We start from the raw sequence: 23,103 nt of genomic DNA on the forward strand, positions 1-23,103 counted from the left end.
TGACCATGCTGACCAAAAGGCTGCATTCCCACTCCCCAGACCACCCTCAGCCCCTCTCAGCTGCTTGCTCTCCCCACCTGCCTCTCTGAACTCCCCAGCAGGACTGTGGACGCAACCACCACGTGAAAGCTGGAAAACCTGTGATATGAGACAACAGTTCAGCATGGGAAGCAAAAGCCACCCAGAACAAAGCAAAACCAAGAATTCATTCCCTCCTTCCAACTGGTGCTCACCCCACCCAGGCCAGCAGGGCCCCACCAGGGTAATGGTAACTTGGGCACAAAGCCACTACTGCTCTGAGCATCCCCCCCATTCCTTCTTCCCAACTTTCCACACTGGTCATGATGCCACATGGTCTGGGATACCTCTGGGGTCAGCTGGGCATCCCCTGGTCCAGCTGTGTGTCCCACCTGTCACAATTTCCTCTGCAACCCCCAGAGGAGCAGAATCGGCCTCAGCTCTGTGCCAGTGCTGCTCAGCCAGAACATCCCTGAATTACCACCATGCTCACACAAACCCCAGCCACAGCCCCGAGCAGTCCCTTGCCAGGATAGCTTCATTGGATATGCTGGAACATGTCTTGCACACACCAACACTGCAGACCTTATGGAAAAGTTAATTTAATAAACACATCCAGCCCGTCCCAGGGTGTCCCTGGCCCTGGTGCAGCCGCAGCTCCACTCCAGGGTGTGAAGTCAGGTCACTGTGGGCTAAACTCAGCCCCATCCTGTGCCGTGGGGGGGGCTGGCTGCCCTAGCCCTGAGGACAGAGTGGTCCTGGAGCTGGTCCTGCAGAGCAGAGCTCGCCCTCATCCTTTGTCTGGCAGCAGCCATGGATTGCGGGTTTTGGGGCCCTCACGGCTCCAGCACACATATATAGGTGGTCCAGGGCCCACACACCACCTGCTCTGCCCGCAACCCCTGGGCCACCAGCTGCTCGACACGGCGTGCCTGGTCAGAGCTGATGTTGTTCCCATGTCCCAGCTGACCGTATTTACCTGCAGACACACAGCCATGCCATAATGTGGCCCTGGGGCCTCACAGGGCAATTGCTCCTGGTGTTTGTGGGGAGGGAGGGAGGGAGGGAACACAAGAGCCTCCAGTACAGATGGAACTCGTACAGTGACAAAAGAGCCAAGGGTGAGAGAACAGGAATGAGAAGCTGCTCCTGGGGAGGCTGTACAGTCCCAAAGAAGAGGTGCCACTTACCCCAGCCCCAGGTGTAGAGCTCCCCGCCTCCTGCAACAGGGACAGCACCATCAGCCAGCACCCAGTGAGATCTGTACCCCTGCTCCCAGGGGCGCTGCCCACTGGGTCCTGGTGAGCCCTGGCACCTCTCAGCACCCTTGCCCGCAGAGGCACTGCCACCTGCCCCACTGGTCACTCACGTGTGATGACCGCTGTGTGTCGGGACCCACAGCTGACCGCGCTGACCTCCAGGTCCTGTGGCAGATCCAGCAGTGCCGGGAACGCCTGGATGGAGATGAATGCAGCATCCTTGGCAGCTGACTGCTCCCGGCAGGGCATCAGCTTGGTGTTCCCTGCAGAACAGTCAACTCTCAGCTCCCAGGAGTGACTGGTAACACCAGCATTCCTCGCAGGCTCAAACCACATTGGCCCTGCACTGAGCTGCTGGGGCTGTGCAGGAACCCAGCCCACCCTGCCCTCAGCCTGGCCAGCAGCACTCACCTGAGCCCATGTCCTCATCTTGCGCTCGCTCCTGTGCCAGCGCTTTGGAGGGCAGAGCCAGCTGCCCCGACTCGTTCCAGCCCCACATGTACAGGTCTCCTGCCTCTGTGGGGCGAGGGGAAGAACGCATCAGGCAGAGCTTACCCTTGAGCTCCACTCGGTGGCAGCACTGCGTGCTCCAGGGACACCGACACCGCATATTCCCCAAGGCAGGTCCCACCGGGCCCTTAGGCTGCCACCAGCATCTCAACCTCCCACGCCCAGCCCAGCTCCTTACCGCTAACGCTGGCTGAATGCCACCCGCCGGCCGCCACCGCCTGCATGGGCACCCCAGCCAGCGCCTCCACCAGCCGCGGCTGCAGCTCTGACTCCAGTAGCCCGTGGCCCAGCTGCCCATGCCTGCAGGGACACAGGACAGACAGACACGCCCATAGACCACAGCCTCCAGCTCCCGTGCCTCCTCCGTGCCCACAGTCCCCACCAAGCCCTTCCTGCTGCCATCAACCCAGCCCCAGGCTGGCAGAGCCTGAGCAGCTCAGGGAACAACCACAGCTGAGCAGAAGAATCGACTTCAGGAACAGGAAAAAGCCAAGCACTGGTGGGACAGTGACGCCCAGCACCAGACCACCACAGTTACAGCCAGGGGTCGGTGGGCAGCATCAGGGGCTTTGGTTGTCAGAGATGGGGCAGAAGCAGGAGGAGCTGCCAGGAGCTGTAGGGGTGAGAGGAGCAGTTCGGCAGCAGAGTGGTGCCTGTTTGGTCTGGGGAGCTTCAATGTGACAGCTCAGGATGTCAACAGCTGGGCTGATGCATGCCACTGGAAAGGCTCTTCACATTCCATATGGGAAATCTGCAGAGGACTGAGGCAAAGAAACACTGAGAGCTGAGGGGCAGGGAAGGGCATGCTGCAATAGGAAAGTGGCTCCAGGCACTCCCTCACAAGAGGGCAATGGTGACCACAGCTAGCAGCAAGAGAGGGGCTACAAAGGGGTGAGCTGGGCCAGCACATGGCTATCACACAGCACAGCTGTCACAGTATGAGACACAGCTGGCACAGGCATGGGTGAGAGGATTCTCAGCTGTGTTGAATAACCAAATCACAAAAAAGTTAATCCTCAAGTACACATCCCCACATGTAGAAACCTCTCCTCTGAAGGGAAGGCAAGAAGGACCAAATAACGTAGCACCTGCAATGCAACAACTGCTGATGTGAACTGAGTGTTGCGTTTGCCATGAGCTTTTTGCTACCAGCTAGCCCAGAGCCAGCGACTGAGGAGCAGGGACTGGGGAGTGAAACACTTCTGAGCGATGAGGAACAGGGAGGGCACTGTGCCAGGGCACGCAGCTCTGTGACAGTGACTGATAATCAGTGCTGGGTTTGTCTTCCATAAGTAGCAAAGAGGAACGCAGCAATCCTTCCACTCCACAGATGAGAACAACTAGTTCTTGTTGCCAGGCCTCATCATGCACCAGCAGAACTCAGGGATCCAGGGCAGGGGGACCTGTGGCTGGGGTCTCCAGCACCTTTTGGGAAAACTTGATTGGGGCAGCAAATGCACAAACAACTCCCTAAAGAACAACAAACTCCTTTGTGAGAATAAACTGAGCAGTGCCACCAGCTGTTAAATGCACTCAAGTTCAGCTCCTGGCAGGTGACACAGGGTGCTGGGGCTGGAAGGTTTTCCCAAGGGGTTCACTTCTCTCCCACAGGCTTTACCAGAGGGACCTGGCACTGAATTGTCATAGACTGATGGAATCAATTTCCAGTTTAGAAACACAAGACCTTTGCTGCCAGTTGGTGCTTGTGTGACAAGTTACAGAGAAGCAGGGACAGAGCAGGGACCTTGATGGTCATACAGAGACCCAAGTGTCCTCAAAGACTGCCCTGAGAGAGCCAAAAGTCAGAGCAGAGGCCCCACTGTAGCCAGAAACCCAGCACCTAGAGAGGAGACAGGGCTGCTCATGGGGCCAGCAAGGGTAGACTCAGTGGGAAAAGGGGCACAGCCAAGGCAGGAGAAGCCGTGAGCTGGGATGCCCATGCCGGGGGGGACCTGGTTCAGGTGAGGGACAGATCCCATCAGCATGGGGGTGAGCATACCAAGCTGCAGTTGGTACCCCAATACTTTTGTCTTAGCTGTAATCTCCTATCATTCCCAAGTCCACCCCCATGGGAAAGTCAGGACGCATATCCTGGCCCCAGGCAGTGTGTGCAGGCTAAGGGGGGCTCAGCCCCTGAGGTGACCCCCATTCCGACATCCTCTCACCCGCACTCCCCCCAAAGGCTCCCCCATATCCCTTCTGCACTCTCATGCCCGTTCTGCATCCCCATCATTCTCTCTGCATCCCACCAGTGCAGTGCTTGTCCTGGAGTTCCTGAACCCCAACCAATGCCATCCCTCTCCTGCACCCCTGTGCACCCACAGCCCCTGCTCACCTGCCACCGCCCCAGGTAAAGACCTCCCCGGCGGCGCCCAGCAGTAGGGCGTGCTCCGTGCCTAGAACCAGCCGCCGGGCCCGCACGCCCGCCGGCAGTGCGGTGAAGAACGGCGGCCGCGGCGTGGCGAAGCCGCCGGGCAGGAGCGGCAGCGGCTGGCGGGGCTCCGGCGGCAGCGCCCGGCTCCAGGCGGGCTCGTCCTGCAGCGCTCCCCTCACCGCCGCCTCCCGCCGCCAGGCGCGGGCCCCCGCCGGGCCCCGCAGCACCAGGTGCGTCTCGGAGGGCAGCGCCTCGGCCCAGCCCGGCAGCCGCCGCCGCAGCCCCGCGCTCCGCACCTCCAGCCCCGCGCCTGCCGCGGCGGCATCTCAGCGACCGACTGGGGGACAGCCCGGGGGGCGGGACGGGGACAGCCCGGGGGCCTGGGGGCACGGGACGGGAACGTCACCGGGGGACCAGCGGGGAGCATCCCGGGGGAACCGGCGCGGTGGGAGGGGCTGGGGAGGGTCCCATCCCGGGGGAAGGGGCGTCAGTTGAAGGGACGGACAGGACGAACCGGGGCGACCGGCGCGGCAGCGCAGGGTGGGAACGGGACCCGCCATCCCGGGGAGCGGCAAGGGGAAGCGGGCACAGGCCGGCGAAGGGCCGCACTGGCCCCGCGGGAGGGACTGGGACCGAGGCTCCAGGCGGGCCGGGGCCGCTCACCGGTCTCCACGACCACGTAGCTCCAGGCGGGCCACACGCGGAAGATCCCCTCGGGGCCCGCCTCCAGCCGCCACGGCCCCGGGCCCGGGCCCGGCTCCCCGGCCGCCTCTTCGGGGCTGAACCCGAACACGAGCCAAGAGCGAGCGGGCGCCGCCATGGTTGGGGCGGGCACCGGGAGAGGAGGGACCGGAGGTGACGGAGAAGGGGCGGACGGACAGACGGACAGACGCCGGGCCGTGGTCCAGGAGCAGCTTTAGTGTCAGCGGGTGGGCCCGGCCCCACCGCGCCGGTCCCGCCCCGGGCCGACCCTCCCGGCTAAGGCAGACGGTGGCAAAGGCAGCGGCAAGCCCTATCCTCCCCTCGCCCCGGGGCACCGGGCGGGCGCCGGCGGGGGCAGCGTGGCCCCGGCCCCGGGCAGTGCTGAGCCAGCTCCGCGTGCAGTCAGACCCCGCCAGGGCCGCCCTGAGAACAGCGTGTGCACACCGGCCTCGGCAGCGTGTGGAGCGTGTGTGGGAGCCCCGTGGGCCCTCAGGCGTGCCCAGGGTTGGGCTTGATGAGGCCATAAGCCACTGCGTGTGCCAGGCTCTCCTGGGCCGCCTGGGCCACCCGCGGCTTGTCCTTGTCCTTGGCAAGCACGGAGAGGATCTCCAGCATCTCGCTGGCGATGAGCTGCTCGGCCACCTCCCGCGCAGCCGCCATCATGTTCATCACCACCACGGCGCCACGGTGCTGCAGCTCAACACTGGGGCTCAGCAGCAGGGCCTGCAGGATCTCCAGCCAGTGCACCGTCTGCGGGGATCAACATCATCACGGACCCCAAGAGAAGGGACCCAGCTCCCTCCCACCAGCCCCATTTCAGGGTCAGGCCAAAGTCAGGACAGGTTGCCCTGTTTCTGGGGCCGGAGCTCCAGGCCACTGTGGGGAGGGAGCATGGGACACAGGGTGCTGTCCCAGGGTCCCAGGTGCCCCCAGCCCACCCTGAGCACTCACCACCTGGGGAATCCGCTTGCAGATGGGGGGATGCAGGGCAGTCAGCATGGCCAGGGTCCCCGAGGCTGCCCGCCGCAGCTTTTCATCCTCCTCCCCACTGTACAGGACCATCAGCTTCAGCCGGTCGCTGCCCTCAGCCAAGAACAGCTCCTGCACCTGCACAGGGGAAAGAGGAGGGAATGGGTGGGGGTGTGGTGGTCCGGCAGCCCAGCAGAGACCCCAGCCCATCCCGGCCTTCACCTCTTTGCTCATGGCCATGTTGCACATGCACTCAGTTGCAGCTAGCCGGATCAGCTCGTGCTCCTCAAACATGTACCCCTCAATCATGGGCACAGCCCGCTCTTTCAGGATCTTCTGCCTGGGGGGCAGGGGGGCAGTGAGCACTCCCTGCCCAGGGCAGCCCGCCAGGCCCAAGGGGACAGCCAGACCCCCTCTTCCCCCATCCCTACCGCAGCCTCTCGCTGATGCCAGCCAGGTTGGTCAAGGCCATCAGCCCCTCAAAGTTCTGCAGGCCCGTGCGCTGCAGGTGCAGGAGGCTGACCAGGGGCCGCACCACCTCGTAGATCTGTGGAGACAGAACACATGGGACCAAGTCAGTGCCCACTGCTGCTCCCACATGAGCCTGCTTGGCAGACCCAACCCCCAGCCCCAGCACTCACCCGCTCCCCAGGGAATGCCATCTCTGGGTTGGAGGTGATGGTGATCTTTGCTAGCGCCTGCGCTGCCTTGGTCTGCCCCACCTCAGTGCCCTCCAGGGACAGTGGGATCAGAGCCTGGGGGCAGAAACAGCAGCTCGTCCTGCAGCCAAGGCCACAGCACCCAGGGCAGCCACAGCTTCCCCCAGCCTCGTGTACAAGGGAACCGGTGCAGCTCCTGCTAAACCAGAGCCCCAGCTCCCCCAAGCCCCAGCACCCCCCAGAGCAGTGCAGGGCAGCAGCACAGTGGGATCCATGCCCTCACCTTGCCTCCTCCCTGTGCAACCACACTACCCCGGTCTTCTGCTTCCTCCACTAGCGCCAGGAGCACTCTAGGGATCAAGCAGGACTAGTTGGAGCACTTGCATAGTCACAGTGGGCCCAGGCTGCACCAGACTCCTGGACATCCCCGCTGCTGTCCAGGAACCGGCCTTCACCACAGGCACGTAAGTTCACCAGCAAGATGCCGGCACCCTGAGAACCCAGCTCCCTCCTGTCCCCGACACAGCCGCACCTGGAGATCAGCTCCCGACAGGAGTTGGTGAGCGCCGGGTTCTCGCTCTTCACCATGCAGGCCAGAGCCGACACCACTCCAGCCATCAGCAGCTTCCGCACCCGCCGCTTCACAAACGCTGGCTTGTCCTGTCCCACAGGCAGGGTCACACTTGGCTCAGGAGCACCAGCTGGCTGGTGAAGTGCCTGACCCCACCCCTCTGGGCCTCAAGGACACCCTGTCCACACCTGGGACCCCAGGCTCTGTCCCACCCACCCACTCTCCTCCCAAGCACAGCCATGCCCTGCTCACCTTGGGGTGCTGCTCCGGGATGTGCTGCTTGGCATACTTGGCCAGCTCCAGCATCTGTGGGTCTGGTTCCTCATGGTCATAGCTATTGGTGCAGTTCACCAGCGTGGAGGCAACGGCATAGAGCACACTCCTGTCCTCTGACTGTGGCAGCAATGGGCACCCGTCACACTCACAGCAGGGAGGAGCGGCCAGGACTGGAGCCCACCCAGCATCTTCCACACATCCCACCCCACAGCATGAGCTCCACACCTGCTCCAGCACATTTCCCTGGTGCCAGGGTGCCCACCCCGCAGCTCTTGGTATGCACCTTGGCCAGCTGAAACATGGCCTGCATTGCTGCCTTGTCCTCCACAAACTCCTCCTTGACATCTGCGTCGAAGGTAAGGTAGGCCAGGCCCTCTACAGCCCAGCGCCGCGTGCCCGCATCGATCGCCTCGTTGCAGAGCCACCTGGAAGAGCGGTCCCTGAGCCTGGCTGTGGACAGCCCAGCTGCAGGGCGCCTTGCCCACCCCCTCGCACCTGGCCCCACTCACTTGCGGCACTGCTTGGCCAGCTTCATGGTGGATCCCTCGGCAAACTGCTTCATGCTGAAGTCCGTGCCTCCAGCAGATCCCAGCTTGCAGAGCCCCTGCAGCCGGGAGCAGGAATGGATGTAGGCACCCTGATGTGCCTCCTGGACCCCAAGCAGGGAGGGGCAATGCTGTCACTGGTGGTCCCGCACCCACAGCCCACCCCAAGGCTCAGCCCCGCCACACCCCATCCCACCATGCTCACCACGAGCGCACGGATGCGGATGCTGTCCCTCTCGCTGTGCTTGTAGATCTCCTTGAGCAGGTTGACGCCGTTGGCCGTGATGAAGGAGGCGCGCTTGGCCTTGTCGACTGCGTGGATCAGCGCCTCCACCGCTACCAGCTGGTGGGCCTCACAGACAGAGGCGCAGAGGGACAGCACACTGTCCATGATCCCCTCCAGCTCTAGCACCCTGTTCCCTGCTTCTGAGGGACCCTGCAGCAGGCACGACACTGTCTGAATGGCCCGCAGCTTTCCCAGCAGCTCGTGCCCCTCGAACCAGCTCCTTCAGGGAAAGACCACCAGAAAGGGTCAGGCTGATCCCACCTGCCTCTTCCTGCACCACCTGCTGAACCTCCCCCACAGCAGGTTCCCAGTGGGTCTGCAGTCAGCTTTAGTACTGAAGGTGACAGGTGCTGCCAGGCTACAGGTGACAAAACCCCCATCACCCCCAGTTCACCCTGGCTCACCTCACATAGTCCTCACACAGATGGTGGAAGTTTTCCCTCTCAGCATCACACTTCAGGTCCTCATACAGTTTGCTCAGCAGAACAGAGGTGCTCATCCGGCTGTTCTCTGTCACGGGCAGGCTGCCCAAGCTGCCGCACACCGTGCTGCCCACCTCCAGGATTTTCTTCAGGCCTGGGAAAGGTCAGACACCCCAGTGAGGGGCACAGTGGCATGTGCAGAGCTGGGGCAGAGGAGCACGATGCCCCAGCAGGACATTGCTAGCCATTCCACTAACCCTGGTCAATCACCCAGAGGCTCAGGCTGTTGTTGGTCTCCTTTGGAGATTTCCTGGGTACCACCTTGATGAGCAGGTTGAGGGCATTATCACGGCCATGGGCTGAGGCCCCTTCTAGCACCAGCAGCTCCAGGAGGTGCTTGATCAGCTGTTTCAGGTCCCTGGAGGAATCTTCCAAGAAAGACAGTGCCCAGCAGTCAGAGCCCTGGGCACGGCTTCACCCCCATCGTGGTACAGCTGGCAGAGATGCTGCCATGACCAGGGCCTTCCGCCTCCTGTTAACCCAGGCTCAGAGCCCGGCTTTGCTGCAGGGAGCAGAGACAGGGCAGCAGCAAAAGAACCCATGGCATCTCTGCACCTACCTGGGGCTCTCCCCCTTCAACAGCCAGCCAGGGCAGCCCACACTCACCCAGCACCACGGCGTCCTCCTTCCCACGGAAGTCCTTCTGCAGCCCCTCCTTCAGGGAATCGAACATCACGTGCAGCAGGTTGCAAGCAGCCAGGGACACCTGCTCATGCTCCACGCCCAGCACCGCTGAGAGACGGGGGGCCCCCAGTTCCGCCAAGACGGCCATGGTCTGCAGGTACAAGCAGACCTGTCTTCTGGAGGCCTTGGCATTTCTCAGTCCCTTATCAGGATGGTTCCTTCTCACAAGTTCAGGCCTGGCAGGTAACAGCTCACTGCAAAGACACTTTGCAGCTTCCCCAGCACAGCTTTCCCCTGGGCCCAGCCGTAGGGTATGGTGGGACCTACCCGAGAACGGTGGCCAGAGCACAGCCCCACCAGTGTGCGCAGGGCTGCCAGCATCAGGTCAGCCTTGGCCGTGTCGAGCAGCTGCATCAGCAGCCGCACACCGTCACTCTGGAAGATTTTCTCTGCTCCTGCCTCTTCTCGTGCCAGCACAATCAGGTTCTGCGCAGCCTGGGGAAGGAGAGTTCTGTCTGGGTCACAGCAGCACACTGCGCACAAGGAACTCCTGGCAGCTGCAGGCACCCACCCTCCGCCCCTGTCTTGGGGACCATTCTGCAGGGAGCAAGCCCACCTGCCCAGGCAGCACCACTCAGCCACCGCTGGCCAGGCAGCACCAATCCTCCCCTCCTCTCCTCCCAGCCACAGCACTGCATCCCGCTCCATGAGCTCAGACCTTCTGCTTCTTGTCTTCATCCTTTTCATCAAGATCCAGCAAGATCCGGAACATCTGCTCTACCTTTGAGTCCGTGCAGGACATGGTCTTCATCTGCAACAGAGCAGAAAAAGTGGCTCAGTCCTCCCCACCTTCCCCAGCCACAGGGGGCCCGGCAGCCCCTTTCTGCCCCCGTACTGACCTTCTCGTGCATGCTGCTGCCCAAGGCACGCAGGGCCTCCTGGAAGGCCTTGTTCCTGGGCTCCAGGCTCACGCACCGCTGCAGGTCACTGACAGCCTGGTCCAGGCGGCCCAGCTGCTGCAGCGCCTGGCTGCGGCGGAACAGCGCCTTCACATCCCGGCCGTCAGCCTCGATGGCTGCACACAAGGGGTTCTATCGCAGAGCCCGTGGCCTGCCCCAGCCTGCCCCCACCTGCCCCGATGGGCAGCGCAGAGGCTGGTTCCCCCCAGCCCCCACTGACAGTACCTTTAGTCGCATCAGCCTCTGCCTTGGTGTAATCCTCCTGTGGAGAGACAGGAGAGCAAAACGCCTGAGCACTGCCGGCACAAGCCTCATACAGCCTACATCCCTGACTTTGGGGACTGGGGACAGGATGGGAACAGCATCACTGGAGACAGTGCATCACTGGGACACCCTGTCTTTCCCAGAACACAACCCTCAGAAGTTGTCCAGGACACCTTCAGAGGGTGTCCTGGGAGCCCTACAACCCCCTGGGAGCCCTACAAGCCCCAGTGCTTTTCAGGCACTTCTGGTCTACTGAAGCCCCTAAAATTCTTTGGGTTCACGCCTTGCCCCAGACACAGATCACCTGCAGGAGATCAGAGACACTGTGACTACGTGGGAACAGCCCCAGGGCACACTCACAGCCCAGGCAACTGAGGAGGGATGCCCTGTCCCACACAGCCCACCCAGAAGGTGGACAGGGGCAGCAGGAGGCAGCGGGCAGGGACAGGGGAAAAGGTGAGCAGAGACAACAGCTGCCATCAGGAGCATTCTGCGCAGGGACCGTCACAGCCTCCGCCGCAGAGATGACCTGGCCAAGGCAGACAGGCCAGGGCGGGCGGCAGCAGCGCAGCCCCAGCCAGCCGGGCAGGTTCCTGCAGCGCCGCGCCGACGCACCCGCCCAGCGCTCACCAGCTTCAGGTAACACGCGGCCCGGTTGCGGTGCAGCACGGCGCGCTCCGACGCGGCGTCGCTCAGGCTCAAAGCTTCCGTATAGGCAGCGAGGGCGGCGCCGTGATCCCCCGCCTGGAACAGCGCGTTACCCCGCGCCCGAAGCTGCTCCGCCGTCACCTGCCGACGGACACCGGCTGGGACGCGGCCCCGGGCCCCGCACGGGCGGCTGCCCAGGGATGGACCCAGGACAGGGGCCCCTGGGGACAGGGACCCCCCCGGGGACAGGGACCCCCCGGGACAGGGACCCGCCTGTCCCGGTCCCGCCCGTCTCCGCTCACCGGCTCCTCCATCGCGCCGCACCCGTGACGTCACCGCCGATCGCCTGGGGAACCCGGACGCCACCGCCCCTGTCACGTGACGGGGCGAGACCGGAGGCGGGCGGGGCCGGGCCTGCAGCGCCGCCCCGCGGGCCGGGGGCAGCCTCGTGTGCGTCCCCGCGCGTCCCGGTACACCCTGCCCCGCCCCACCCCGGAGTGCGGGTGTCCCCCCGTAGTTCACCCCGGAGTGCGAGTGTCCCCCCGTACTTCACCCCGGAGTGCGGGTGTCCCTCCGTACTCCAGCCCGGGCGGCGAGCGCCCCCGTAGTACCCCCGCCGGGCTGCGTGTTCCCCCGGCGTACACCCTCTCCGTGCTGCACCCCGGGATGAGAGTGACCCCCCCCCCCACCATGTCCCGCTGCACGCCGGGGTGCGAGTGCCCCGCTGTGTGCCCCCCCCGCCCTGCCCGTGGCCGCCCCTCAGCAGCCCCGGCTGGGGCGTGTCAGTGTGGCGGCGCGGTGGCAAGGCCGGGTGCCGGCCAGGTGGCCCCCCGGGGGTGCACAGGGCACGCGACAGGCACAGGGCAGCAGGCGGCCGAGGTGGCAGCGTCGGGTCCAGTAGAAGTGGCAGAGGTCGATGGCCATAAGCAGGAGGACAAGGAGCCCATAGACCCCCACGAAGGGCAGGGCCAGCGGGTTCCTGTGGGGTGGGGCACCTCAGGAGAGGGCAACCATGACCCTCCCATGATGCAGTGGTACTGGGGAGGGCCAGCTAGGGCCCACTGTGGGCTCCAAAGGACACCACAGCCCCTGCCCCAGCAACCACGAGAAGCCCCTGAGGATGTGCCAGGTGCCCAGGGGTCCCCCGTCCTCAGCAGCAGACCCGGTTGCGGCCCTGCTCACCGGAGTAGACCAGGGCGTGCCAGGCTGGAGAGGTTCACTCCAGTGAGGGCTTCCAGGGCCAGTTGAGAGCAGCAGGACTTGAGAGCGTCCACGCTGGGCTGGCAACAGTAGCGGTGGCCGGGGGGGTCTGTCAGCCGCGGGCAGTAGAAGCCGGGGTGGGAATGGCCATCAGGGCCCACGTAGCCCTCGCAGAGGTGCAGGTTCTGCACCAAAACTGCAGCAGGGAGCAGCAGCTTAGAGAGGGCTGGGAATGAGTCCCCACTGCGGGGACGAGAGAAACTGTGCAGTGCCTGTAGGACAGGCTGCCAGCTCCAGCGAGATGGTCTTTGCTGTGATCCAGCAGAGCAGAGCCCTCCCAATCCCAGCAGGGCCGGGCTGGCCTGGGCTGAGAGCTCACCACCCCCAGGGAGACCGGCTAACATGGCACAGGGGGCCCCTAGCTCAGCCCTCAGAGTGGGCTACACCCCATGAGGCAGCACTGGATGAGCAGAGCTCCCCCAGCACTGCCTTCTGACGGCCATGGCCCCGTGTATGCTGTGACCTCCATGGCCTCGGCAAGGGCAAACACGGGCAAGGACAGTGACGGTGGCAGAGAGGAGGGGAAAGCCTCCGGGACATCCGATCAGCCCCCATCCCCCATGCTGAACCCCCTCCCTATTCCCCATCACCCCACAGGGACAGCACTTACACCCCACAGATGTGCTGCAGTGGGAGTAACCCCAGCACCACCACACCTGGGCCACCATCCACAGTATGAACCATCACCTCTCACTGCAGACCACTGCCTCCCAGCACAGACCCCCCCAGCCTCCATTCTGGGCTCTTGAGGAGCAACCCTCAAGGGACAAGGCCCCATCAGGGACAGGTTCAGGGAACAGAAGGGGCAGAAATGGGGCTGTACCTGTCCCAGGGATGCTGGGGAACAGAGCCGTGGTAAGGAGCAGCTGGAGCAGGAGCCCATCCAACATCTTCCCGGCCAGCCCTGGGCAGAGGCAGTTCTGGCTCCAGTGGAGGCAGAAACCACAGCCCCTCCTGCTCCCGCCTCCATCGCAGCCTCCACCAAGAGCCACTCAGAGCCATTAGAGCCTCCTGCACTCACTCTGTCCACAGGGACCAGGGTGGAGGCGGGAGCATCAGTAATGAGGTTCTGGGGCCAGGAGTAGGACTGCAGCCTCCTTTCCCAGCTGGATGCAAGGCACCAGCTGCCAGGTCCAGGGCCCCAGTTGGGCACCTGGGCCCATCCTGGGAGTCCCTGCAAGGGCAGTGGACCAGGCCAGAGCACAGGGCGAGCACTGCAAGTTGCTGAGCTTCCAGGAGCCAAGCCCATGGGATGTGGATGTGGTGGGGGTTGTCCAAGAATCGTGGAATCACAGAATCATTTAGGTTGGAAAAGACCTCTAAGCTCATCCAGTCCAACCCAGGCAAGCCAGAGCTGAGGCAGTTCCCCACCTCACCCAGTCCTTCCCAATGCCCTCCCTGCTGGCACCCATTGGCAGTAAGTAGCCCCAGGGGGCCAGGAAAGCATGACATTGTGGTTCTCACAGCAACCCAGAGGATGCTCTGGTGACATGGTGTAATTAGCTGCAACTCACCCACTGCAGCTCCAGCAGACCAGACTGCCACGCTCACTCTGAAACAGGGCTAAAAGCTCTGGAGTTGTGGGAAGCACTCCCACGCTTCACCCAGGCATTGCTGCCCGCACAAGGAACTGACTCCCATCCCCCTGGCTCCTGCCCAGCACCGGACACTGCCTGCCCCTGAGCACAGCTGGGCCTGGCCATGCCACCAGCCTCTCACAGGTGCCTGGGGCCCCTGGCCAGATCTTCAAGCTGCCCTCCCCCTGCCTCAGAGTGCTGCCCTGTCTCCCCACAGCACACCATTCCCACTCCCCTGAGAGCCACAAACCACACACAGACCAGGGCCCTTGGAAACAGCCTTGTGTTTCCTATGAACTCCAGGAGAGCTCAGTCCCAAGTCCACAGCACCTCCTCAGGCAGCTGCCCAACACCACCAGTGCTCCTGGCCTCCCCTTGCTGCCCCACCAGTCAGGGGGAGCCCTGCATGGGCCCCTGCTCCAGCCATCAGGGTGGCCACACTCCCGGCAGCCTGTGAATGTGACAGGGCAGCAGTGTCTGTCCCACCAGCAGTGGCAGAACCCAGCCTGCTGCCCCCCCCATCCGGCACCGTGTCCAGCAGCCTCTGGTTGAGCCCTGCCACAGCAGTTCATTCCAAAATCTATCTGAGAACATGGAACTAATAAATTAGAAAGTGGCAACAGCAGCCTCTGCCAGTCTGGCCCCTCCTGCCCGTGTCCACCACAGTACTGCTGGCCCCGCTCTACTGCTGTACTGGTGCTGCTCCTGTGCTGTCCAGCCACTCCACTCCTCTCCTGCTCAACACTACCCCAGGCGGACGCGGAACGTGGCGATTTCCATGGGGTCCAGGTGGATGTTGGTGCTGTTGGAGGCTGTGCCCAGCGGGTACATCAGCGTCAGTGAGGTGGGCTGCAGGGACCCCAGCTCCAGCCCCTGGAACAGGCCTCCCAGAGCCAGCTGGGGAGAGAGGAGGAAGAAGTGGGGAGACCCAGGTGAGGATGTGATGCCTGGGGAAACACTGTGCCCAGGACAGCCTGACACGTGCCATGCCTGCCATGCCGAGGTCTCAGCCCAGCTCTGACCCAGTGGAGGTGTGGGGGCAGCCTGGCCCTACCTTGCCCTGGCTGGTGGTGCAGTTGAAGCCCAGGTTCTTTGCCTCTAGGCTGCAGTCAAAGCCTTTGCGGTGCAGGATCAGTGCCGCCTCAGCTGATGGTAGTGAGTCATCCTGCAGGGAGTTGGGAGCGTGAGGCACAACACTGGGGACAGCAGGGGCAAGACTCCCACCAGAGTCCCACCTCCCCTGGGCCGTAGCTCACCTCTGCCTGCAGCATCCGCAGGTTGAGGATGTGGAAGTCACAAGGAAGGGTGGTGGCGAGGGGCACAAAGGAGCGCAGGACTGGCAGGGCTGACTTCTCCAGCGCCACTGGCATGACCAAGGCCTCAGCATTGAGGTGCACAGAGGTGATGTGGCTCAGCAGGGAGGGGAAGCTGATGGGGCGCTCGTCCTGTACCTGCCAAGGAGCACATGGGTCAGTGTGAGCCCAGGAAGCCAGGCAGAGCCTGGGCAAGGCCCACAGAACCCCCATTCCAGCAGTGCCCCGAGACCAGGCACCTGCCAGCACAGGGCACACTGAGCTGCCCCTGCCCAGGCAGGTCCCCCCTCCCCAGCACCCAAACAGGACCCCACCTAGCTGATGGTCAGGCTACAGGCCTGCTACAAGCCTGGCTAGACTAGTGGCTAGCAGCTAGTGCACAAGACAGGGAGAGACAGCAGGGCCAGGCCGGCCATTACCTCAGGGCTGCCAGTCCTGGTGCCAGGGAAGCTCAAGGCTTTAAACATGGAGACCAGTTTGGAAAAGAAGCCGGAGCTCTGAATGGGTGGCACAGCACATGCATAGAGGGCAGCGAGGGGATGGGACAAGAACACTGTGATTATGAGGGCAACGCAGCTCCACAGGGACAGACCCCACTGCACATCCCGCTCTCCCCCCGGCCCCCCACTCCAGACCAATCCTTGCCCAGTGCCAGAGCAATGGGACAAGAGGGGAGAGGACACTGCATCCCATCACATGTGTGGCTTTCTGCAGATGCCTCCACCCTGCTCCATCCCAAGGCAGGGCTGGGCTCTCCCGTCCTGCCGCCTCACAGCCAGCACCTTGTTGGCGGTGCTGCGGCGCTCCAGGAGGAGCCGGAACCGGTTGCAGGTACGCTTGTTGTCCTTCAGCCCCTGGCCCAGGCCCCGGTTGTCATCTTGCATGAGGCGCCGGTCCAGGATCACCTCCAGCTGGCCTGTGGAGAGCGAGTCCCTGCAGCCCAGGCTTTACCAGGCACCAGCCATGCCCCACAGGACAGAGGCCCCAGAAACAGCAGGACCAGGGCACCCTGCCCAGCCTGCAGCACCCTCCTCCCCTGCTTTCCCTGGGGAGGACAGCCCCAGCTCCACAGCAGGTTCTCAGGGCACAGCCCCTCAGCTCACCACTGTGGAGGCTGGAGACCCCCAGGGCCTGGGCTGTGAGCAGTGTCAGGCGGCTCTGCATGTCCTGGATGTAGGCCATGGCAGGCATTGGGTAGAAGTTGGCCTGCAGTGGCAGCTTCTGCTGGTACCTGCGGGGCTGGATCTGCCACGGGACAGAGATCAGTGACCAGAGGTGGCTCCCACAGTGCCCAGTGCCAGCACACTGTCCCCTTGTGGGCAGCTGCTGTCCCTCCTCAGGCTGCTGTCTACCTGGAAACCATTGAGGTCTGTGAAGAAGGTGTCATCGCTCTCGATGTCAGTGCTGAAGCGCAGGGCCAGCTCCTTGTTAATGTGGTCACGGATGTCCACCAGGCAGGACACATCCAGGGACAGGCCCTCCACCCCTGTGGGTAGGCAGCGAGGAGCTGAGCCCCATGGGCAGCATCGCCCAGTTCCCTGGGCCAGCAACACCTGGCACAGCCTCAAGATCTCACCTGGCACATTGTACAGCCGCACCACGGTCTGGACATGCTGGTAGTAGCTGGCAACCTCTGAGAAGAGGGGTCCCTCCATCACCCGCACCACTGGGGGGTCCTTGGGAGCATAGGGCTGAGGGGAGGGATAGCTGCACTGAAGCTGCTGCCCGAGGACAGTCTTGCAGGCACAGCTGCCAGCTGGCTTCCAGGGGTGGACCCTGTACCTTGGCCTCGCCGTCAGGCAGGAAGAGATAGGCCCCACTTTTGTCCTTGGAGGTCCTGGTGCCATAGACGAGAAATTCGCTGTTCACCCTGTGCCCCTGCTCCTCCCCGGCTTGGCGCAGGCTCTGTGGGTGTGGACCGGCACAGCAGCAAGCACATGAAGCACCAGGATGTACCCCTCCCCTCCTCCACCCCACGCCCTGTCAGAGCCTCGCACTCACCTGCAGGAGGCCCGTGCGCCCCAAGAAGCAGGCCTGCAGGTGCTGGTTCTCCAGGCAGAAGTCATCAGGAGCAGCTGGGAAGATGTGCAGGGGCACAGCCTCGGGCTTGTGCACGGGCAGGTTCCGGCCATGTAGGTACAGGCGTGTGGAGGACCTCGGCGTGGCGTGGCCATCCAAGGACTTGTGCAGCTGCAGCACACGCAGCCCCAGTGCGGGCAGGCGAGCCAGGACAGACACCTGCAGGCAGTGTGGGGACCTGAGCCAGGCCCCCGCGTCTGGGGAATGGCTGGGGGTCAGTAGGGAGAAGACCCTGCTCGGCACTGCGGGGCCTCTGCTGAGGAGGGCCATGCACGGGGACCTGGGGGTCCGACAGCTGTGGGATCTTGTGTTGCGGGGCAGGGACAGAGCAAGGCTGCCGGTGTGTCCTGGGAGTGTGCGGGATGGCAAGCTGGCACTCATGGGCTGTGGGTGTGGGGCACCCCGTACCTGGTAGACATCAGGCACCACATCAGTGGCAGAGCTCCACGTTGCACTGAGCTGGGAGGGCAGGGGCTGCCCCTCCTCAGAGAGCACATGCACGTGCGGGGAGTCCACCAGCACCGGCACCACACTCAGGCGCTCCTGCTCCAGCGGGTTGAACACCACCAGGAACCTGTGGGGGAGTAACACAGGGAAGCCATCCCTGCCTCACAGCATCCCGGATGTCTCTCACCCCACACTATCTACAGATCCACTGCACCTACCCACAGCTTCACAGGTACTCCCTCACTGCCTTCCCACAGTCCCATAAGTCCCCAGAGCAAGGCAGGAGGCCCTACCGAGGTGAGGTGTCCAGTTTGACCACTGTCCTCTCTGGAAGAGAGTCCTGGCTGGAGCGTGTCTCATCCTGGGGAGGAGTTGTAAAGAGTTGGGGTGTGCCCCATCCCCCTGCCAAATGTGCCCAGGGACATAGGCACAAGCTGGGGCCCTTTTCCTGGCCTCTGCAGCACAGAGTTGCTCCTGGGGGAATGGGGACAGCGTGCTAGAGTGCAGGGAGCCAGGGGCTGGTGCTGCTCACCATGCCAAGGAATGGTGCAGCCGGGTCGTGGCGGTATGTGTCCTTGTCCCCCAGCACAAGGTAGTGCGCAGCATTTCCGATGACACGCTTGAGGTTGGTGAGCGAGTGGAGCAACCTGGGGCAGAGGCAGAGTGAGCCACCTGGGACCATCACTCCCATCTGTCACAGCACTGCCCCAACACCCTCCACAGCTCCCCATAAGAGGAAGGACCTCCCCACAGGATCCCCATACCTAGCCATTCTCCCAGCCCTGAGCCCACCAGCCCCACTCTGAGACAGGCTCTGAGGGCGCCCTGGCCCCCACACGCACCGGACTCCGTAGTCCACAGCCACAGCCTCCTTGGCGGTGCCGGTGATGGCATCATGGTGCTGGAAGAGGCCCAGGTTGCGGCGAGCGTTGCTCAGCAGGGCGTAGTCAGACAGTGGGTACCTGCCATCGGCACTGGCACGGCGAGCGTGGGCGAGTGCCAGGCTATACAGGATCTCTGCCCCCCTGCACAGGGACAGAGTCACTGAGGGTCCCTACCCTGGTGCTAGAGTACTGGGGGAGCTGGCCTGGGATGGAGGTGGCAAAGGCATACACTGCCCTGGGGCTAGGTGAGGGTTTGGCACTGTGTGCACCAGCCCGGTGTGTTGGCAGCTGGTGTAGACTGGGGGCTGTTGAGCTCCCAGATACTGCCTGCCCACCCCTCACTCATGCCCCCCCCCATCTCCCATGCCCCATGGACCAGCCAACTGCCCCTCACCGGAGGTGGGCCTCCAGCACACGGTCCAGGCTCTTGTAGAACGGCCGGGAGGTGTAGTATCCTGTCCAGTAGTGATCCTCCCGGTCCGCATAGGAGAAGAAATCCCCAGTCAGAACTGGAAACCCAGGTGGCCTCATCCCTGGCACGATGCCCACTTTCTTGTACAGGGCATCAAAGTAGTCAGAGAGCGTGCCAAACTGTGCCTGCAAGACAGCACATGCAGCCCTGAGCCAGGGCTCCTGCAGTGGGGGCTCCTATCACCCCTCCCAGGACTGTTCACCCCTCCCACTGTGCTCTGTAGTGGCCTCCTGCTGCCCTCAGCCCCACACAGCTCTCCACACATACCTGGACATGAAGGTCAGGCCGGGAGTTGAGAAAGTCAAAGATGCGCTGGTAGTTGAGGAACTGGGCATCCCACTCCTGTGGCTTGTCATAGCGGAAGTCATCTCCCAGGGGCACTAGCAGCACATTGCTGCGGTACAGCTTGGACTTCTTGCGGTACTGGTCCAGCAGTAGCTGGGCTCTGTGTGGAGGCCGGGGCATGAGGCTGGCCCCTGATGGGCCACAAGGCCGGGAGTCACATGCCCCTGCCCCTGCCGCACTCACCGCTCTGCCACGTTTGCATCAGTGATGGCGCGGGGAGGCACCTTCCAGGGGCAGTTTATCCGGCCTCCAGGTAAGCGTTTGAAGTCAAACTGGCAGCAAATCTTGGGGTCTGGGCCACAGGTGTGGGGCACATCATAGCTGTAGAAGGGCATCATGTGGCAGAAGATGTCGGTGCTGGTGTCTGGATCTGTGGGACCAAGGACAGGTGAGCACCAGCAATGGCTCTCCCTTGCCTGTCCCTGAGCAGGGGGCCCAAGGACAGCTGTCCAACAGAGCAGAGCTAGGAGCTCAGAGGGCACAGCAGCCTCCCCCAGCGTGCTGCTGGTCATGGGGGCAGGTGGGAAGTCATCCTGGGGCAGTCCCACAGGGCAGAGACATCGCCTCCCAGTGCTCAGCTCATCTGCACAGAAAAGCAGCAATAGCCATTCTCTGCTGCCACCTGCCCCAGAGGGCCCCCTCTGCAGTCCCCTCCCAGCAGCCCCTCACCCCACGTCTGTCTCCACATGAACTCCAGGTTCTGGGTGGCAGCAAAGTGCTTCTTGATGGCATAGTGCACGCGCTGGATGAGCATGGCCGTCAGGTTGGAGCGCTTCAGCAGGTAGGGCATGGTGGAGCTGTACCCGAAGGGGTCTACGGCCCAGCCCGACCGTGGTGTCACACCTGTGGGCACAGAGACCTGTCAGCCCCATGCTGGGCCAGCAGCACCTCCTGTGAGGACGGTCCTGTCAGGACCTGCAGGCCTGCAGTGCATTAGGCAGTCCCCCAGCCAGCATCTGCCGAGCTCTCACCAATGTTCTTCTCCAGCCACTGGTGCCCCTCAATCAGCTGGTCAATCATGGCAAAATAGTGGGAATTAGCCTCATCAGGCATCACCCAGCCACCCGTCACCATCTCCAGCTGCCCATTGCCCACCAGCCTGTAAGGGGGACACCCAAGATGTGACCAGAGCCCTGCATGAGCCACGTGTCCATGGCAGAGTCCCCCTGTCCTGAGCTACCTACAGCCTACCTGCCGCCCCCACAGCTGCCACTGCCACTCCCCCCTTGTCATGCTGTCCCCCACAGAGAGTCATCCCTCCACAGCACAATGCCAGTCAGAGCCCATTCCCACACACCCTCCACTGTGTCCTCCCATCCCCAATGCTCTTGAGGCAGGGGGCAGACAAGGGGGCCCTGTCCCACCACACAATCCTGCTCTCCAGGTCTCCCACCCTTCCATGGGTGCCCTGGGCCTTGCACACAAGTTCCCCAGCCCCGATCAGCACAGGCAGTGGCCCAGATCAAGATCTGTCTCCCCCACCTCTCACCCCACATGGCAGTGGCTCTGACATTTTATGGCACTGGGAGGCTGCTGGCAGTTCCAGGGCACCCCATGCTGAGCAGTGCAGGGCCCATGGCCACTGCACTGCAGCCCAGGCAGCCTTCCAGTCCCCACAGCCCTCCCCTCACACACCCTAAGCTCTCAGCCTGCCTGGAAGCTACGAGGGCAGTGGGGTAAGGTGGTCAGCCCTACCTGCGCACAGCAGCCCTCTTCTGGGCACTGATATTGTCCCACCACTTGGAAAAGAAGGAGATCTCGGACCAAATGAAGCGCCGGCGCGGGTCCTCCTGCATCTTCAGCACCATGCTGTTGAGGATGTGCTGCGTCTGGTCGTAGTAGTACTTGTCGAAAGTCTTGATCCAGCCTGGCAGCACAGGTGGGGGTCACTGTGGGGGGCCCAGCCCTTCCCTGCCAGCACTCCAAGGTAGCAAGGGCTGGGCCAATCCCTGCTTCTCACCTGGGTCATTGTGGGAGTGTGGCACCACAAACACCTGCAGAGGCTCTGTGTCCCACTCATTGGGCTCGTAGGTGATATCGAAGCCCTGCTTCCAGACACCACCATCCTGGTTGTCAAACGGCAGCAGGGAGTAGACAGCCAGCATCTGTGGGTAGAAGACAGGCCTGAGAGACCCCCAGAAGAGTAGAGCCAAGACCCCATGGATGCCCAGGTATGAACCCCTCACACTACCAGAGCCACCAGTCCCTCACCTGCAGGTCTGGGCTCTGTCCCTTGCCCCCTAGAGCAAACTGGCAGTCTTGCGGGGACACGGAGAGGAAACTTGGGCGACTCTCAGGGGGCAGCACCCAGGAGCCATTTGGGGGGTGATGGGGCAATGCCGGCTGCCCCTCCGCATGGGCTGTCAGCTCCAGCACCGAGTCCTTAATGTGGCTGATGATCTCATGGTTCTCCTCCAGCAGCTGCTCCAGCTGTTCGATCCGGTTCTGTAGCACCGAGATCTGGCTCTGGGAGCACAGAGGCCAGAGCGAGGGGCAGGTCACCCACAGCTGTGGGGAGCCAGCCTTGGCCCTGGCAGCTTAATGGCCAGAGGCCAGGGCTGATTCCCCATGAATTCCCCTGGCTGAATGTCCCTGTTTGCCCTCCCGGGACCCCTCTCACTCATCCCAAACCCTCCAAACTCACCCTGGGGAAGTTGCCCCCGCTCTGGTGTCGTGTGGGGTCATGCTGTACCCGGTCAAGCATCAAGTAGAGGGAGAAGACGGCCACGCAGAAGATGGCAGCTCCACACACTGTCACCTGCTTCTTCAGCTTCATCCCGAAGGGATGCAGGGACTCACCTGCGCTGGGACTGGAGGGGGAGCCAGGTCGGACAGCGCAGCCCCTCACCGCGGCCTCCTGCCTCCTCCTCCAAGAACCCTCACCGCGTCCTACTTAGCTTAATCCGGTGCTGGATATTTGTATCTGCTGATGGGGCCGGGGCCGGGGCCGGACAGGCCGCGCGGCCCCGCAGAGCGCCCGGGGCCGCCGCGCTGAGGCCCCGCGGTGGCGGGACGGGAACGGAGCCGGGGCCGTGATGGGGAGAGGCGGGGAAGCCGGGCCAGCACCGACGGTGACACCGCAGCCACTCCGCTCTTACCCCGGGCGGCTGCGCAGCCCGACCCAGGTCCTCACATCGCCCGCCTGGGCCCGCCGGGATGGCCCAGGCCCGGCCCCGCCCACCGCTCCGCCCGCCCGGGCGAGGCCCCGAGGAGGCGGCACCGAACCGGCCGGGACAGCCCGCTCCGGGACCGCGGCCCCCCGCGCTGAGGGCCGGGACAGCCCGCTCCGGGACAGCCCGCTCCGGGACCGGGCTGGGCACCCCGTAGGCCGGGGATCGGCCCGGCCGGGACACCCCCACATCCCCGGGAAGGGGATCAGCCACCCCGCCAACACCGGAGCCGAGTCGAGATGCCGGTGCCCCATCCCGATACCCTGTCCCAATGTGCCCCATCCCGGTACCCTGTCCTTGATCCCTGTCGCGGTGCCCTGTCCCAGGGTCCCGTGTCAATCCTCTGTCCCAGTGCAGAAGACTCAGTACTCCGCATGCCAGTTCCCTAACTGCGCCCTGTCTTGGTGCCC

General features: G+C 63.5%; 4 protein-coding genes across 8 annotated transcripts; all 4 read right to left on the reverse strand.

Annotated features, from left to right (window-relative positions):
- Positions 1–604: 604 nt before the first annotated feature.
- RCCD1 (RCC1 domain containing 1) lies at positions 605–5,065 on the reverse strand. 2 transcript variants are annotated; one of them, XM_042039120.1, is made up of 7 exons: positions 4,825–5,065; positions 4,123–4,471; positions 1,966–2,087; positions 1,689–1,793; positions 1,388–1,540; positions 1,209–1,238; positions 605–997 (listed from the first exon to the last, which is right to left on the reverse strand). In XM_042039120.1, exons 1-7 carry the CDS (start codon positions 4,979–4,981, stop codon positions 855–857), a joined length of 1,059 nt encoding a protein of 352 aa, XP_041895054.1. In that variant the 5' UTR covers positions 4,982–5,065; the 3' UTR covers positions 605–854. The 2 variants fall into 2 exon arrangements, with proteins under 2 accessions (XP_041895054.1, XP_041895053.1); XM_042039119.1 differs by having other exon boundaries at positions 909–1,238.
- On the reverse strand, positions 5,060–11,547 carry UNC45A (unc-45 myosin chaperone A). Of its 2 annotated transcripts, none has more exons than XM_042039100.1 (20): positions 11,449–11,547; positions 11,129–11,287; positions 10,460–10,496; positions 10,175–10,350; positions 9,994–10,086; positions 9,603–9,770; positions 9,258–9,426; positions 8,849–9,019; positions 8,574–8,745; positions 8,089–8,389; positions 7,848–7,942; positions 7,622–7,763; positions 7,315–7,455; positions 7,024–7,151; positions 6,775–6,841; positions 6,474–6,587; positions 6,264–6,379; positions 6,055–6,172; positions 5,815–5,970; positions 5,060–5,613 (listed from the first exon to the last, which is right to left on the reverse strand). In XM_042039100.1, exons 1-20 carry the CDS (start codon positions 11,458–11,460, stop codon positions 5,353–5,355), a joined length of 2,796 nt encoding a protein of 931 aa, XP_041895034.1. In that variant the 5' UTR covers positions 11,461–11,547; the 3' UTR covers positions 5,060–5,352. The 2 variants fall into 2 exon arrangements, with proteins under 2 accessions (XP_041895034.1, XP_041895033.1); XM_042039099.1 differs by having other exon boundaries at positions 7,622–7,778.
- A 351-nt stretch (positions 11,548–11,898) lies between these two features.
- LOC121669733 (protein shisa-like-1) lies at positions 11,899–14,151 on the reverse strand. 2 transcript variants are annotated; one of them, XM_042039123.1, is made up of 3 exons: positions 13,230–14,151; positions 12,329–12,542; positions 11,899–12,125 (listed from the first exon to the last, which is right to left on the reverse strand). In XM_042039123.1, the coding sequence occupies exons 1-3, from the start codon at positions 13,294–13,296 to the stop codon at positions 11,906–11,908; spliced, it is 501 nt and encodes a 166-aa protein (XP_041895057.1). In that variant the 5' UTR covers positions 13,297–14,151; the 3' UTR covers positions 11,899–11,905. The 2 variants fall into 2 exon arrangements, with proteins under 2 accessions (XP_041895057.1, XP_041895055.1); XM_042039121.1 differs by lacking the exon at positions 13,230–14,151 and having other exon boundaries at positions 12,329–12,939.
- Positions 14,152–14,250: 99 nt separating this feature from the next.
- MAN2A2 (mannosidase alpha class 2A member 2) lies at positions 14,251–22,443 on the reverse strand. 2 transcript variants are annotated; one of them, XM_042039095.1, is made up of 23 exons: positions 22,168–22,443; positions 21,735–21,989; positions 21,484–21,628; positions 21,219–21,390; positions 20,495–20,622; positions 20,193–20,366; positions 19,707–19,893; positions 19,446–19,623; positions 19,101–19,303; positions 18,665–18,847; positions 18,355–18,469; positions 18,116–18,183; positions 17,784–17,949; positions 17,298–17,534; positions 17,079–17,201; positions 16,873–16,987; positions 16,649–16,782; positions 16,400–16,541; positions 16,079–16,212; positions 15,716–15,793; positions 15,240–15,434; positions 15,038–15,148; positions 14,251–14,880 (listed from the first exon to the last, which is right to left on the reverse strand). In XM_042039095.1, exons 1-23 carry the CDS (start codon positions 22,297–22,299, stop codon positions 14,728–14,730), a joined length of 3,528 nt encoding a protein of 1,175 aa, XP_041895029.1. In that variant the 5' UTR covers positions 22,300–22,443; the 3' UTR covers positions 14,251–14,727. The 2 variants fall into 2 exon arrangements, with proteins under 2 accessions (XP_041895029.1, XP_041895030.1); XM_042039096.1 differs by lacking the exon at positions 15,716–15,793 and having other exon boundaries at positions 22,168–22,441.
- Between the last annotated feature and the right edge of the window lie 660 nt (positions 22,444–23,103).

This window comes from Corvus kubaryi, unplaced genomic scaffold (assembly GCF_017639235.1).
Source record: "Corvus kubaryi isolate FWS band 111438036 unplaced genomic scaffold, C.kubaryi_AGA036_p1.0 37394, whole genome shotgun sequence".
In the NCBI taxonomy this organism is placed as follows: Eukaryota; Metazoa; Chordata; class Aves; order Passeriformes; family Corvidae; genus Corvus; species Corvus kubaryi.